This window comes from Schistocerca americana, chromosome 1, assembly GCF_021461395.2.
Source record: "Schistocerca americana isolate TAMUIC-IGC-003095 chromosome 1, iqSchAmer2.1, whole genome shotgun sequence".
NCBI classification, from domain to species: Eukaryota; Metazoa; Arthropoda; class Insecta; order Orthoptera; family Acrididae; genus Schistocerca; species Schistocerca americana.
Genome location: NC_060119.1, coordinates 1,230,076,219 through 1,230,093,971, shown reverse-complemented (window position 1 = coordinate 1,230,093,971; position 17,753 = coordinate 1,230,076,219). Strand labels below are relative to the sequence as shown.

The window sequence follows — 17,753 nt, the reverse complement described above, 5'->3', positions numbered from 1 at the left end:
AAGTGCTGAGTATTGTGCACCTGTTTGGATGAATAGTCATCATACAAGGCTTGTTGATACCCAGCTGAATACGACAATGCGCATAATATCTGGCACAATCAGATCTACTCCGGTTTATTGGCTTCCACTGTTAACCGGTATAATGCCTCCTGATCTACGCAGATGTACTGCCCTTATGAGAGAATTCCACAAGATCTCCAGGAATTCTAACCTACCCGTGCATAGCAACCTGCCACTTTTAAATCGCAAGAGACTAAAATCACATCATCCAACTCTGTGCGATGCTGCTGACATGGTTGCTAAGAATTTCAAACCTCTTGAAGAATGGAAAGGTCGGTGGGAAGCAGTGACAGATGAGCACCTGCATAACATCTTCTCAGGTGCTAAACTTCCAAGTGGATTCGACTTACCACGCAAGATGTGGTCTACTCTCAACAGAATCCGTACCAGCCATGGGCGATGCAGGGATGCTCTCTTTAAGTGGAAGAAGCTGCCTGATCCAGCTTGTGACTGCGGGGCTCCATACCAGACTGTTCACCACGTTGTCAGTGAATGCTGGATTCGAGCCTATCACGGCGCCAAAGAGGACTTCCTGCTAGCAACTCCAGATGCAGTGCGCTGGATTGAAGGACTGGATATTCTGTTGTAAAGACAAACTTAAGTTTCTTGTGTGTCAATATGTACATATGTATATGTAATTTCATGATATGTCTGTATTAGCCATACGCTAAATAAAAAAATAAATAAATAAAAAAAATAAGTACTGAGAATTTTATATTTTTCTACCCAACTAAGTTTTAGTTAAACTAAATTGTTGTTAAAACTAATAAATCACCTGCATTAGTAAATTTGACCTTGCAGTTTTATAAACTATAGTGTAATTATCAAGATTAAAAAATATCATTAAACCCCCAACCCATAAATCTTCACTCTGTGCTTGTCAGTCTTTGAAGTAAGAGCTAGATAAAAAAAAACCTGAATCCAGTAACCACACAAGTAAGACCCACCTGTATATAAAAAATTCAAGACCATAGATTGCACGAGCAGAAACTACACATTGCAGTACACCAATTACTTATCTATGAAAATTCATTGCTATAAGACAATAAATTAACATTTCTTCATCAAAGTATTTGTAAAAGTAGAAGTTAGTGAATATCTTCATACACTCTCTTTGGTTGCTACTTACATTTGTGAACTGTGTTTTCTTATCTAGACTAACAATATGGTGCTTTTACCTTCACAATTTTGAATGTTGTTGCTGAATCATTCTAATAATTGTGCATACATATGCATCTACACACATCTAGCCACCATATAATGCAAGGCAGAGGGTCCCTTTCCTGTTCTGCTCACAAGTAGAGTGAGGAAAAACAACTGTCTATGTGCCCCCATATGAGCCATAATTTCTCTTATGTTCATATTTCTTATGCAAAATGTACATAGGTGGCAGTATAATTGTTATGCAATCAGCTTCAAATGTCTGTTCTGTAAATTTTCTCAATAGTGTTCCTTAAAAAGAACATCGTCTTCCCTCTTGGGACTCCTGCTTGAGTTCGTGAAGCATCTCCCTAATATTCATGTGTTAATCAAACCTACCAGTAACAAATCTAGCATCTTGGCTTAGAATTGATTCAATGTCTTCCTTTAATATGACATGGTGATTCCCAAATACTCAAGCAGTATTCAAGAATGTGTTGCATTAGTGTTCCATATGCAGTTTCCTCTACAGATGAGCCACACGTTCCCAACATTCTCCCAATAAACTGAAGTCGACCATTCACCTTCCCTTCTACCATCTTTACATGCTTGTTTCATTTCATGTTGCTTTGCAATGTGCCTGCATAATTCATTGACATGAGTGTGTCAAGCAGTACACTACTAACACTGTATTCAAGCATTATGGTCTTGTTCTTCCTACTCATCTGAATTAACTTACACTATTCTACATTTATAGCAAGCTGTCATCCATCACACCATCTAGAAATTTTGTCTAAGTCATCTTGTATCTTCTTACAATCACCCAGTGATGACACCTTCCTGTGCACACAGCATCATCAGCAAACAGCACAGACTGCTCTTCACCCAGTCTGTCAAATTACTTATGTTTATAGAGAATACAAGCACTCCTATCACGTTTTCCCTGGGGCACTCCTGATGATACATTTGTCTCTAATGAACACTCACAAGTGAGTGTAACAACTGTGTTCTATTATTTAAGAAGTCTTTGAGTTACTAACACATCTGGGTAACTATTCTGTAAGTTTGCACCTTTGTTAACAGTCTGCAGTGAGGCACCATGTAAAACACTTTTCTGAATTGTAAGAATATGGAATCTGCCTATTGGCCTTCATCCATGGTTCGCAGGATATCAAGTGAGAAAAGGGTTTGCTGAGTTTCTCACAAGCAACACTTCCTAAGTCTGTGTTGATTTGTGGACAGAAGCTAGGGATCTTTACAGCAAACTGATGTGAAATATACTGGTGTATAATTTTGCAGGCCTCTTCTTTTATTCTCCTTACACACAGGAGTCACCTGCACTTTTTTCCATTCACTTGGAACTTTGTGCTGGGTGAAATATTCATGATAAATACAAGCTAAATAAGGAACAAATGCCATAGTGTATAATCTGTAAAACTGAAATGGGATTCCAATTGACAATGTATTTGTTCACAACTCTTTCAGTTCCTTCTCTAAACCAGGAATGCCTTATGCTACATCTCCCATATGGGAGTCTGTAAAATTATCAAAGACAGTCTGTTTGTACAGGGTGTTTCAAAAATGACCGGTATATTTGAAACGTCAATAAAAACTAAACGAGCAGCGATAGAAATACACTGTTTGTTGCAATATGCTTGGGACAACAGTACATTTTCAGGCAGACAAACTTTCGAAATTACAGTAGTTACAATTTTCAACAACAGACGGCGCTGCAAGTGATGTGAAAGATATAGAAGACAACGCAGTCTGTGGGTGCGCCATTCTGTACGTCGTCTTTCTGCTGTAAGCGTGTGCTGTTCACAACGTGCAAGTGTGCTGTAGACAACATGGTTTATTCCTTAGAGCAGAGGATTTTTCTGGTGTTGGAATTACACCGCCTAGAACACAGTGTTGTTGCAACAAGACGAAGTTTTCAACGGAGGTTTAATGTAACCAAAGGACCGAAAAGCGATACAATAAAGGATCTGTTTGAAAAATTTCAACGGACTGGGAACGTGACGGATGAACGTGCTGGAAAGGTAGGGCGACCGCGTATGGCAACCACAGAGGGCAACGCGCAGCTAGTGCAGCAGGTGATCCGACAGCGGCCTCGGGTTTCCGTTCGCCGTGTTGCAGCTGCAGTCCAAATGACGCCAACGTCCACGTATCGTCTCATGCGCCAGAGTTTACACCTCTATCCATACAAAATTCAAATGCGGCAACCCCTCAGCGCCGCTACCATTGCTGCACGAGAGACATTCGCTAACGATATAGTGCACAGGATTGATGACGGCGATATGCATGTGGGCAGCATTTGGTTTACTGACGAAGCTTATTTTTACCTGAACGGCTTCGTCAATAAACAGAACTGGCGCATATGGGGAACCGAAAAGCCCCATGTTGCAGTCCCATCGTCCCTGCATCCTCAAAAAGTACTGGTCTGGGCCGCCATTTCTTCCAAAGGAATCATTGGCCCATTTTTCAGATCCGAAACGATTACTGCATCACGCTATCTGGACATTCTTCGTGAATTTGTGGCGGTACAAACTGCCTTAGACGACACTGTGAACACCTCGTGGTTTATGCAAGATGGTGCCCGGCCACATCGCACGGCCGACGTCTTTAATTTCCTGAATGAATATTTCGATGATCGTGTGATTGCTTTGGGCTATCCGAAACATACAGGAGGCGGCATGGATTGGCCTCCCTATTCGCCAGACATGAACCCCTGTGACTTCTTTCTGTGGGGACACATGAAAGACCAGGTGTACCGCCAGAATCCAGAAACAATTGAACAGCTGAAGCAGTACATCTCATCTGCATGTGAAGCCATTCCGCCAGACACGTTGTCATCGGTTTCGGGTAATTTCATTCAGAGACTATGCCATATTATTGCTACGCATGGTGGATATGTGGAAAATATCGTACTATAGAGTTTCCCACACCGCAGCGCCATCTGTTGTTGAAAATTGTAACTACTGTAATTTCGAAAGTTTGTCTGCCTGAAAATGTACTGTTGTCCCAAGCATATTGCAACAAACGGTGTATTTCTGTCGCTGCTCGTTTAGTTTTTATTGCTGTTTCAAATATACCGGTCATTTTTGAAACACTCTGTATGATCCTCATGCATGAATGACTTCTTAAATATAAAATTTAAAATTTTGGCTTTTCTTTTGCTGTGCTCTATTGCTATGCCAATGAGTGACTGGATAGCAGTCTTCAATCCACATAGCAATTTTATATAGGACCATAATTATCTAGGCTCTTGGTGAGATCTTTTGCTAAGGTATTATTGTGGTTGCTGCTGTATGCTTCATGTATTGATCTTTATAAGATGCATGAATTTCTACTAAGTTTTGCCTGTTGTCATTTATGCATTCTTTCTGAACTGAAAGTGCAGCAGTCTCTGCTTGCTCAGCAATTTCCAGAATTTGTAATTAAACCACATAGTGTCTTTTCCATCCTTAATCCAATTCCATCAGGGCACAGCTTACAATCTGTTTAAACTTTGCCAATAATTCCTCTGTGTGCATAATACTGGAAGGAAATATTGTCCCTTGACTTTCTAAGTAGGTTGATCTGTGGAAGAATTATGTTTACAAAATTTGTTGCTACTGAAATTATCAAGAAGTTAATTGTCAGCCTGGTGTTGATGGAATATAAACAGAAGTGTAAGATAAACTGGTCATCACTCAAATGAAAATGTCTAATTCCACATAATCACTTGAATGAAAATGTCTAATTTGTCATAACCGATCTTTATACCAACACTATCCAGTTTAATTGATAACAATTATTCAGTGAAAGATAATGTTCAAAGTGACCCCTGAAAGCTTTCACAGAGACTGATGATGGGCTTTTGCATTTGTTATAGAGGTAAGATTTACAGTGTAATAACTTATAATAAAATTAATTCAATTAGTAATTCATAGATAGCTCTTATAATGTCAGTACATTTTCACACACAAAGCTATACTATTTCTGCTGTTTAGTCTTTGACATTCTGCCTCTTGTGGTATGTTTGTAAAAAAATGCTGGTCTGTCAGAAGACTTTGTTTAGTTACTGCAAGAATCTTTCTCAATTTAAATAGGTTCAGTTACACTACACTACCAGCTCATGAGATACATAACCACACAATGCATTCTAATTCTGTGTTAATATAACCTTGACTTGTAATTAAGTAAAGTTGATTCTATGAGTATTTTGAAATACAACTGTCATTACAATGTCAATTAACAAGATCATGAATATGTGAATTAACATTTACATTAAATAAATAGTCCAATTGGAAACAATGTATAGAACTATGATAAACCTTTTTAAACTACACAAATGTTCCACAGAAGAGAATACCAAAAATACTTCAAAGATGGTGTCAAACAGCCAATTATTACAAAATAAAGGAAAACAGTAGTGTTTCAGAATGAGACATAGAAAAGAAAACAAATCTTGTGGTGTTAATGAAATTGTGAACCTAGGATACAACCAAAGATCATATTACAGAAAACAGTGTGTGGTTGCTCTTAAGCTCATACATCTCTGACAGATTTTTAAGTCAGAAACGTCAATGAGACATGTATGGTTCACCTATACATTACATAGCTTTATCCATTTTATGACTGGATAAATAAAGGTCGATAAAAGCAAGCACAACCCATCACTACATAGTGGGGGCACTGAAATGTCAGCAAACACATAAAAGAAAGTTTAACAGTGTATCTCAGCTCAACTTTCAAATTTATGTACTTCTCTAGAACAGTCTACTCACACACACATGCACAGAAAGAAAGGTACATCCCATCTGAAATCTAGTTGGGCAACATACCAGAGAGAATCTCTCTCTCTGTCTCTCTCTCTCTCTGTCTGTGTGTTGCATGTCACATGCTGTGAAAAATAATGCAAGATACACCACCAACAGCTTAGAAGTTACTCTATCCAGTCAGGTGTTGTCTTTAGTCATTAGGCTGTGTTGCACTACGAATTATCCATCATAGCATGATTATTATTGCCTAATGATATCTCACTCCTAGTTTCCTCATCTGTCTGCTAATGATGGTGCCATTGTGTATCTTAAACTGCATGAAAATTAATGTCCATCTGCTTTTCCATCACATGTTTAATGTGGTTCTAATAGTTGGTTTACTTAGTAAATCACAGACAACACAACTGGCATTGATTGCATTACCTATTTCAGTCTCACTCTTATGATCCATAATTTGATTGCAATTTCTAGTAAACCAAACTGGACCCTCAAACATTTTGTTCACATTTCTGTTTTCATAACTACAATCATATGCGTGGAAAGATAACCATCATATTATTCATAGTAAAAAATAGTGTACTGTAGTCAGAACTTACACGATGACTGCCTTGGTTAATGGCTACTTGCAAAGGTGTCTTCCCACTGTGATCTTTCACACTAATACTTGCACCTTCCCTCAGGAGCAAGCTGACTGCATCTCTGCAGCCTGCTGCTAACAGTAGTGGTGTTTGGCCCTCATTGTTCTTTTCATCAATTATTGCTGCTTTTCTCTGATTTCTTACATGGTCTGCATGTTCCACCCCTTCAACACTGGATGTCCACTTCAGGGATGTTTGATTTATGACATCCTTCAGAGTGAAATCTATTCCAGCCTTGATCAAGAGCTCCATTACCTGAAACGAACATTCTTTTAAATTTTTATCCTTTTATATTGTGATGTCATAATTACACATACAAATTCATTGCAGTTTTAAAATCAACAGATCATTTAGTTATGTGGACATTGATAAGTCTTTTAATGTCTTCAATTTTATTTTTGCATGTCCGAATGTACAATGTCTGCTCCAACAATTCTGGACCATTCATAATTTCGTGCCAGTACTGTGTTTGAGTGAAATGCGGTTGGTGTCCCTGCACATGTGTGTGTTTAATGTGGAACTGCCAGAAGTTTCATTGTTGTATGTCTGTTAGTTATTGTTCAGTGCCGTTTTGAGTAGAATGTTGTGTTGTACAGTTTGTGAATTTCAAAATGGCTGAGTTAGAGAAGCAATGCTTCTGCATTAAATTTTGCACGAAACTCAAAAAAAAAAAAAAAAAAAAAAAAAAAAAAAAACATTACAGAGACACACCAAATTAGATTAGATTAGATTAGGACTTGTTCCATAGATATTACGTTACACAAAATATTACATGGCACTTTTTTTTTTTTTTTTTTTTGGGGGGGGGGGGGGGGGAGGGGGGGCGGCGGGCGGGGGGGGGGGGGAATTACCCACTTACTTACCAAAAATTCATCTAATGAGTAGAAGGAGTTGCCATTCAGAAATTCTTTTAATTTCCTTTTAAATGCTGTATGGCTATCGGTCAGACCTTTGATGCTATCAGGTAAGTGACCAAAGACTTTTGTAACAGCATAATTTACCCCATTCTGAGCCAAAGTTAGATTTAACCTTGAGTAGTGAAGATTATCGTTTCTCCTAGTGTTGTAGCCATGTACACTTCTATTACTTTTGAATTCATTTGGATTGTTAATAACAAATTTCATAAGTGAATATATGTATTGTGAGGCTACAGTGAAAATCCCTAGCTCTTTAAATAAGTGTCTGCAGGATGATGTTGGATGAGCTCTAGCAATTATTCTGTTTACATGCTTTTGTGCAATGAACACTCTTTTACTCAATGATGAGTTACCACAGAATATGATACGAAAGCAGAGAATGAAAATAGGCTTGGTAAGCTAATTTACTGATATGTATATTGCCGAAATTTGCAATGACCCTTAATAAAAAAAAAAAAAGAAACAATTGCATAAGTAGCTGAACTCAAACGTTTCAGCAGGTCTTCAGTGTGTTTTTTTCCAGTTAAACCCCTCATCAATGCATACACCTACAAATTTTGAATATTCTACCTTAGCTACCGATTTCTGATCGAAGTCTATATTTAGTAATGGTGTCATTCCATTTACTGTGTGGAACTGTATGTACTGTGTTTTGTCAAAGTTTAATGAGAGCCCAGTTGCAGAGAACCACTTAATGATTTTCTGAAAAACATCATTTACATTTTCAACTGGGTGTGATAGCTATACTTGTATTATTGGCAAAAAGTACCAGCTTTGAATCTTCGTGAATATAGAATGGCAAGTCATTAATATATATTAAGAACAGCAGAGGACCCAAGACTGAAACTTGCGGCACCCCATTCTTGATTGTTCCCCAGTTTGAGAAATCACCAGTGATTTGCATATTATGTGAACTGCTTATTTGAACTTTCTGCACTCTTCCAGTTAGGTATGATTTAAACCATTTGAGGGCTGTCCCACTCATACCACAATACTTGAGCTTATCTAGAAGTATTCCATGATCTGCACAATCAAAAGCCTTTGAGAGATCACAAAAAATCCCAATGGGTGACTTCTGGTTACTCAGAGTATTTAATATTTCATTAGTGAAAGTATATATAGCATTTTCCGTTGAAAAACCTTTCTGGAAACCAAACTGACAATTTGTTAAAACTTTATTTTTATAAAGGTGTGAAGCTACTCTACAATACATTACTTTTTCAAGAATTTTGGATAAGGCAGTGAGAAGAGAGAGTGGGCGGTAGTTGTTGACATCAGACGCATCAGCTTTTTTATGCAGTGGTTTAACAATGGCATTCTTCAGTCTATCTGGGAAAATACCCTGCTTCAGAGAGCTATTACATATGTGGCTAAGAATCCCACTTATCTCTTGGGAATAAGCTTTTATTATCCTGCTGGAAATGCCATCAATTCCATGTGATCTTTTATTCTTGAGAGAGTTTATTATCTTCCTAATTTCAGAAGGAGAAGTGGGTGGAATTTCAATTGTATCAAATGGTGTGGGTAAGGCCTCTTCCCTTAACTGCCTTGCTTCTTCTGATGAACATCTATATCCTATTTTCTCTACAACATTTAAAAAATGAATATTCAAAATTTTTTCGACTTCCGGCTGGTTGTTTGTCAAGTTTCCATTCGCTTTGATGGTAATGCCATCATCCTGTACTCTTGGTTGCCCTGTCTCCCTTGTAATAATATTCCAAATTGTTTTGGTTTTGTTATCAGAGGTGTTAATCTCAGACATGATGCACATGGTTCTGGACTTTTTAATAACCTTTCTTAATGTAGCACAGAAGTTTTTATAATATTTGGCTGTTTCTGGGTCATTAACCTTTCTTGTTGTTAGATACAGTTCCCTTCTGTGGTTACAATATATTTTTATTACTTTAGTAAGCCAAGGATTTCAGCATGGGTTCGTATAATTAGATTTAACTACTTTCTTGGGGAAACAGTTTTCAAATTCTCCTGCAAGTGTATCACGAAATAAGTTATATTTTAAATTAGCATTCGGTTCCTTGTACACCTCATTCCAGTCTAACTGCTGAAGATTTTCTCTGAAATTTCTAATTGTTGAGTCATTAATTGAATGCACAACTTTGGAGGGTAGTTTTGAATTACTGAATGGTGCTATGTCATATACTGTAAACAAATGAGCAACATGATCAGAAAGGCCATTCTCAACAGGAAATGAATTTATGTTTTTAAACTTATCTTGGTCTATAGAAGTGTTATCTATCGATGTGCTCCTGTCCTTTACTACCTGAGTAGGAAAATTAATGACAGATGTCAAATTGAAAGAACCGAGCAAGACTTCCAGGTCATTCTTCCTATTACACTCTTTCAGTGAATCAACATTGAAGTCCCCAGAAATAATAATTTGCTTTTCCCTATCTGACAGATAGCACAACAAGGCATCCAAGTTTTCCAGGGATAAATGGAAGTCTCCTGAAGGAGACTATATACTGTTACAATTATAAAAGAGCCCTCCTTCAGTTTAAGTTGACAGGCACATGCTTCTATATGTTGCTGTAGACAAAACTTTTTTGTATCTAAGCTTTTTACACAGTGATAACTTTTGAATTGAAAAATAAGTTCCTAACAGAGACACAACACGGATTCCAAAAAGATCATAGTACTATCACAGCAATTATAGAATTTCTTCACAAAACGTATGGTGCCCTTGATCAAGGAATGCAAACAGCTGGCATATTTCTAGACCTTACTAAGGCCTCTGTCTCAGTAAACCATGAGTTACTTTTAAGTAAACTTGAGTCATACAATGGAAATGCTGCATCCATGCAATTGCTGGCTACATATTTATTTAACCGCATGCAGTGTACAAAGCTGACTTACAAAATCAATAATCAAATCATTAATTTCCAGTCCAAATATGAGACAGTCACACAAGGTGTACCCCAGGGCTCAATTTTGGGCCCTTTCCTTTTCCTAGTGTACATAAATGATATAGAGCAACCTTTCAACTCCCAATTGGTAACCTATGCAGACGATACCTCACTGTTATTTCTTGGTAAACAAAATGATGAGTTAACGTTGGTAGCAACTGAGGGACTACAGCAAATAACTACTTATTTCCAAGATCAAGGTTTGAAAGTTAATATCAGTAAATCTCAGTTATTGCCATTTAAACTTACAAACTCACACCAAACCTCTATCAGTAACATAGGTGGAATTGAAGTAGTGGACTCAGAAGGCTGCAGATTTCTGGGTATTCACCTAGATGAAAATCTAAGATGGGTAAACCATATCAAATTTTTATGCAATAAAATCAGCAGTTCATTACATCTAATCAGCCAGTTATCAAAAGTAGTTCCACATCAGACATTAAAAACAATTTATTATGGAACCATTTTTGCACAGATTAATTACAGGATAGAGATATGGGGTTGTGCTGCCGACATACACATGAACAGAATATTAACCCTACAGAAAAGAGCAATCAGAATTATCCATGGATTAGGGTATAGAGATTCATGCAGGGAAATCTTTGTTCATCATAAATACCTCACAGTCTACTCACTGTATCTTTACAAATTAATTATATTTTTTGTGACACATCAAAACAAAGAAACAAAGTGCTCTGATATGCATGCCTATAATACAAGAAATAAAGATTGCTACTACAGACAAAGAACAAAATTAAAAACAACAGACCATAGTCCATGCATTAGTGGTCAAATATGGTACAACAGGAAAAAAGGACGGGTATACACTCGCACACACACACATATCCATCCACACATATACAGACACAAGCAGACATATTTAAAGACAAAGAGTTTCTTTGTTTACAAGTTTATACACTCCTGGAAATTGAAATTAGAACACCGTGAATTCATTGTCCCAGGAAGGGGAAACTTTATTGACACATTCCTGGGGTCAGATACATCACATGATCACACTGACAGACCCACAGGCACATAGACACAGGCAACAGAGCATGCACAATGTCGGCACTAGTACAGTGTATATCCACCTTTCGCAGCAATGCAGGCTGCTATTCTCCCATGGAGACGATCGTAGAGATGCTGGATGTAGTCCTGTGGAATGGCTTGCCATGCCATTTCCACCTGACGCCTCAGTTGGACCAGCGTTCGTGCTGGACGTGCAGACCGCGTGAGACGACGCTTCATCCAGTCCCAAACATGCTCAATGGGGGACAGATCCGGAGATCTTGCTGGCCAGGGTACTTGACTTACACATTCTAGAACATGTTGGGTGGCACGGGATACATGCAGACGTGCATTGTCCTGTTGGAACAGCAAGTTCCCTTGCCGGTCTAGGAATGGTAGAACAATGGGTTCGATGACGGTTTGGATGTACCGTGCACTATTCAGTGTCCCCTCGACGATCACCAGTGGTGTACGGCCAGTGTAGGAGATCGCTCCCCACACCATGTTGCCGGGTGTTGGCCCTGTGTGCCTCGGTTGTATGCAGTCCTGATTGTGGCGCTCACCTGCATGGCGCCAAACACGCATACGACCATCATTGGCACCAAGGCAGAAGCAACTCTCATCGCTGAAGACGACACGTCTCCATTCGTCCCTCCATTCACGCCTGTTGCGACACCACTGGAGGCAGGCTGCACGATGTTGGGGCGTGAGCGGAAGACGGCCTAACGGTGTGCGGGACCGTAGCCCAGCTTCATGGAGACGGTTGCGAATGGTCCTCGCCGATACCCCAGGAACAACAGTGTCCCTAATTTGCTGGGAAGTGGCGGTGCGGTCCCCTACGGCACTGCGTAGGATCCTACGGTCTTGGCATGCATCCGTGCCTCGCTGCGGTCCGGTCCCAGGTCGACGGGTACGTGCACCTTCCGCCGACCACTGGCGACAACATCGATGTACTGTGGAGACCTCACGCCCCACGTGTTGAGCAATTCGGCGGTATGTCCACCCGGCCTCCCGCATGCCCACTATACGCCCTCGCTCAAAGTCCGTCAACTGCACATACGGTTCACGTCCACGCTGTCGCGGCATGCTACCAGTGTTAAAGACCGCGATGGAGCTCCGTATGCCACGGCAAACTGGCTGGCACTGACGGCGGCAGTGCACAAATGCTGCGCAGCTAGCGCCATTCGACAGCCAACACCGCGGTTCCTGGTGTGTCCGCTGTGCCGTGAGTGTGATCATTGCTTGTACAGCCCTCTCGCAGTGTCCGGAGCAAGTATGGTGGGTCTGACACACCGGTGTCAATGTGTTCTTTTTTCCATTTCCAGGAGTGTGTGTGTGTGTGTATATATATATATATATATATATATATATATATATAATGGAAGGAAGCATTCCACGTGGGAAAAATTATATAAAAACAAAGATGAGGTGACTTACCGAACAAAAGCGCTGGCAGGTCGATAGACACACTTCCTTTCGTCTTCCCCTCTCCTTCCCTCTTTCCTGATGAGGCAACAGTTTGTTGCGAAAGCTTGAATTTTGTGTGTGTGTTTGTGTTTGTTTGTGTGTCTATCGACCTGCCAGCGCTTTTGTTCGGTAAGTCACCTCATATATATATATATATATATATATATATATATATATATATATATATATATATATATATATATATATATATAGTAAAAAAATGCTATGACGTTTGCAAAAGACACCAGTTGGTGTCTCCATGCAAAAAAATACAATAAATAAATAAACATATATGATATATGGCAACTCCTCCTCTCACCTTATTCCCTCTACTAATATGTGCAGCTAGTTTATAACCACTGATATTTACCTTTTCCATATCAGACACAATGTGATGCTCTGACAGGGATAGTGTAGCTATTACATTATCAGATTCAATGTCATCTAAACAAACCAGGAGCTCATCTGCTCTATTCTTCAATCCCAGAATATTTTGGTAAAAAATGGCAACATTATTTTTTACTTTACTTTTGTGAGAATTTTTTCTTTAATCCACCAATATTTTGGTTAAATATGGTAACATTATCATTTACTTTCTTGTTGTGAGAATTTTGTGAGTTTTGAACCTCTTTAGCACCCGCCTGCCTGAACTTCTCATTGGACACTGATATTAGTCTAAAGAAGAGGTACATCCATGAGTACTAGTGTCCCCCCTTATGGATTTTGCTAACAATTCTGCCAGTTTACACTTCCCTTTCCTATTGAGGTGTAGGCCATGCCTTGTGAAATCCCCCCTGTCAGTAGCCTCAATAGGAACCAATCCAATGTCTGACAGAGTGGCCGCCCTACGCAACTGATGCAACTCCATATTTACCCTCCTGACAGAGCGGTTCATCTGGGACTGATCATGCCGCATGAAAGCAGGCACCAGCCCAATATTGGTATGGGTCATTGCAGAGACTATTTTCACCAGGCCACACTCAATACTGTAGCCCCGATCCCTATCAATACTGTTTCCCACTCGCCCCACTATCATCACATGATCCTGCTTTTTGAAATCCTTGCACAAGGTACCTATATCCTCTACCACCTGGCTAAGACATGCACTTGGCTTTCAAAAGTTTGTGACCTGGTACCTGTCACCTAATTTTTCCTGCAAAATCTGGCCCACACCTCTTCCATGGCTGCTACCTAGTAGCAGAACTTTCCTCTTACTTTCTACTTTTTTTGAAACAGTTAGTTTCCTAGTGAGATTCTGTTGCATCTTAACTACATCTACTTCTACTGGAGCCTCTTCCTTACTTAACTGTGGTAGCAAGGCAAATCTGTTGGTTGTGCTAGTTGGGAAACTGTCACACACTGTCCTCTTTCTGTGGCCCATGTTCCCAGCTACCACTTCCCACCGCTGTTTAGCCTCCCCCTCCCCCCCTTAACCTCTTCAGTTCCTCCCTCACTCTGTCCAAATCAGCCTGAAGGGCTCTAATTTTCTCCTCCTGTTCAGCTGTAATCCTATCTCTTGAGCAAACCCAGCAAAAGACTTGAAGAGTCTTGTTTGCTTCCCCAATTCCCACGCCACTACAATTTCCCCAATGAAACTACCTGTCACAACAGCTGCACAAAACCCCTGAACTAACTTTCCTACTGCAGCTCACACACTTAGTATCCATGGTAGTTAGTAAATTAATTAAGATATTTACTAAGTGATAATGATAATATATTAAATACAGATGCAAAAGGACGCTAAATACGTTTTGGAAACTAATATGTAAGTGAACTATTACCAAATGCACTTAAATCTGATGATGCAGGAAGCCCACAGTGATGAGTGCTTACGCTGTACTTGACGTTATGAATGGTTCATGTGGTTTAAAAATGGATAGATTGCAGTTAAAGATGACTTTCATTCAGGACTCCCTTCGATATCTACCAATGACTCTCATATCAGGAATGTCAACAAAATTGTGCATGCCAACAGAAGACTGACAGTCCAAGAAACTGCAGAAGAATGTAACATTTCAGTTGGATCATGTTATGAAATCGTGACACAGCATCTCAGAATGCATCTTGTTGCTGCCAGGTTTGTCCCATGGCTCATGAGTCAAAACCAGAAAGACCTTCACCTCACAATCTGCGAAGAGCTTTTGGATCATACAAATGATAACAAGATGTCTCTTCAGAGAATAACAACTGGTGATGAGATGTGGGTCTGTGGTTATGACGATGAGACCGAGGTTCAATCTTCCCAATGGCTTGGGAATGGTTCTTGAAGACCAAAAAAAAAACTCATCAGGTCAGGTCAAGTGTCAAAACCACCAACAGCAAAAACCATTCATGATTGGCAGACTAATAAAGAAGAACTGAAAAAAATGAGGAAGACTAAACGTGCAAATAGAGGACTGAATGCAAAATTTCCAAAACTAGAAGATGACATATTCAAATAGATTCAAGGACACCATCAAAATGGTATTGGAATTAATGTAAAAATGATTAAGTATATGGTCATAAGTGAGAACTACAGTGAAGTTTGAAAATACCAGTGATTCGAAAACAAATGAACTTTTTGGAAATAATGTCAACAAGAAACACAAATCATCAAGAAGAAAGAGTAGTGCACTTTTACTAACAGCAGCCACAGCAGAAAGCTATCTAATATTTTCCAAGAAAAAAATCATGACCTAACAGCGACTGGTGTAGTGAAACCTGGAGCAGGAACCAGACACGTAGCAGATGCTGACTTTCAAATAAAAGTAACCCAAGATAGTGACTATTGTTTGCATAATGGGATCGAATGATGTAGTTAAAACTGATGCAGAGGTCTGTTAGAAAAACTTATGTAAAATTCTGGCTGTGAATAAATCTAGAAACATAATAGTTGCCGTAGTGCCTCATAGGCATGATTTGATTTACAGCATGTGTATAAATAAAGAAGTCTGGCAGACAAACATTAAAATAAAGAAACTGTATTCAGAAAATGATAAATGCAAAGTACTAGGCATAAGTAAGCTTCATCAAAATCTGTATGCCAAACATGGAATGCACTTGAACTATGAAGGGAAAATCTATGTGTGTGATTGCACTGACGAAGTAATTAAAGAACAACTTTCAAGAAATAAAACTCTCTATCAGCTTCCTATATGGCCTGCAGCCAACAGTGATGAAAGTAACATGAGCAAAAGAGAAGAAACAGTTATTTAAAAACCCTCAGATACCTTTTTAGGTGAAAGTATGCAGTTACAGCTTATAAAACAATGATAGTTTTTCACCCTTAAGATTATGAGAAGGAAAGTTGGTACTCACCATATAGCGGAGATGCTGAGTTGCGATAGGCACAACAAAAAGATTCACACAATTAAAGCTTTCAGCCACTAAGGCCTTTGTCTGCAACAGACACACACACACACACAACACACACACACAAACACACACACACACACACACACACACACACACACACACACGTAAACGCAACTTGCACACACATCTGCACTCTCAGAGAGTGCGAAAGGCAGCATCAGTGCATGATGGGAGTGGCGACTGGGTGGGAGTAAGGAGGAGGCTGTGTTGGGGAGGGAGAGGGATAGTATGGTGGGAGTGGCAGACAGTGAAGTGTTGCAGTTTAGACGGAGGGTAGGAGAGAAGGTGCGGAGGGGGCAGGGGGTAAGTAGCAGAAAGGAGAGAAATAAAAGAATTAAAAAGAAATTAAAAGACTGGGTGTGGCGGTGAAATGACAGCTGTGTAGTGCTGGAATGGGAACAGGGAGGAGCCTGGATGGGTGAGGACAGTGGCTAACGAAGGTTGAGGCCAGGAGGGTTACGGGAACGTAGGATGTATTGCAGGGAAAGTTCCCACCTGCGCAATTCAGAAATGCTGGTGTTGGTGGGAAGGATCAATATGGTACAGGCTGTGAAGCAGTCATTGAGATGAGGGATATCATGTTTGGCAGCATGTTCAGCAACAGGGTGGTCCACTTGTTTTCTGGACACAGTTTGTCAGTGGCTGTTCACGTGGACAGACAGCTTGTTGGTTGTCATGCCTACATAGAATGCAGCACAGATGTTGCAGCTTAGCTTGTAAATCATGTGACTGGTTTCAAGGTAGCTATGCCTTTGATGGGATATGTGATGTTAGTGACTGGACTGGAGTAGGTGGTGGTAGAAGGATGTATGGGACAGGTTTGCATCTAGGTCTATTACAGGGGTATGAGCCATGAGGTAAGGGATTGGGAGCAGGGGTTGTGTAAGGATGGATGAGTATATTGAGTAGGTTCAGTGGACGGCAGAATGCCTTCTCATAATACTGTTACATTCCATCCTGGATTTTGTACAGTTTTTCATCAAAGTATGAGAGAATTTGCAAGTAAAGCAAATGAAATTTCTGTTCTCTTAGAGGATCCACAAGGAATAAAAGATGCTGATATTTTATGTTTTAGTGTCCGTCCCCGGTAGCTGAGTGGTCAGTGCGACAGAATGTCAATCCTAAGGGCCCGGGTTCCATTTCTGGCTGAGTTGGAGATTTTCTCTGCCCAGGGACTGGGTGTTGTGTTGTTCTAATCATCATCATTTCATCCCCATTTCAAGCCACTGATGTGATGTCAAATCGAAAGACTTGCACCTGGCAAATGGTCTACCCGATGGGAGGCCCTAGTCACAGGATATTATTTACTTTTTTGTTTTAGTGAACATCATATGAGAGATGTTGAAATGTTGTATTGAGTGGTTACTGAATAGCTACACATTACTCTGGATCTACATTGGAAAAAGGTGGTGTTACAATTTATGTAAAAGATAACGTATCTTACAGAGCATTAGATTTAAAGAGTCACCATACAGAACAAGATAT

At 39.7% G+C, this 17,753-nt stretch overlaps 1 protein-coding gene across 1 annotated transcript in view; it reads right to left on the bottom strand.

The window, feature by feature from the left end:
* The window catches only part of LOC124598276 (serine/threonine-protein phosphatase 6 regulatory ankyrin repeat subunit C-like), a 100,192-nt gene that overhangs the window by 35,490 nt on the left and 46,949 nt on the right, over positions 1-17,753 (bottom strand). Inside the window, exon 5 of the mRNA XM_047135990.1 lies at positions 6,560-6,856. Within this exon, the coding sequence (XP_046991946.1) occupies positions 6,560-6,856 (297 nt within the window). The remainder of the gene's footprint in view (positions 1-6,559; positions 6,857-17,753) is intronic.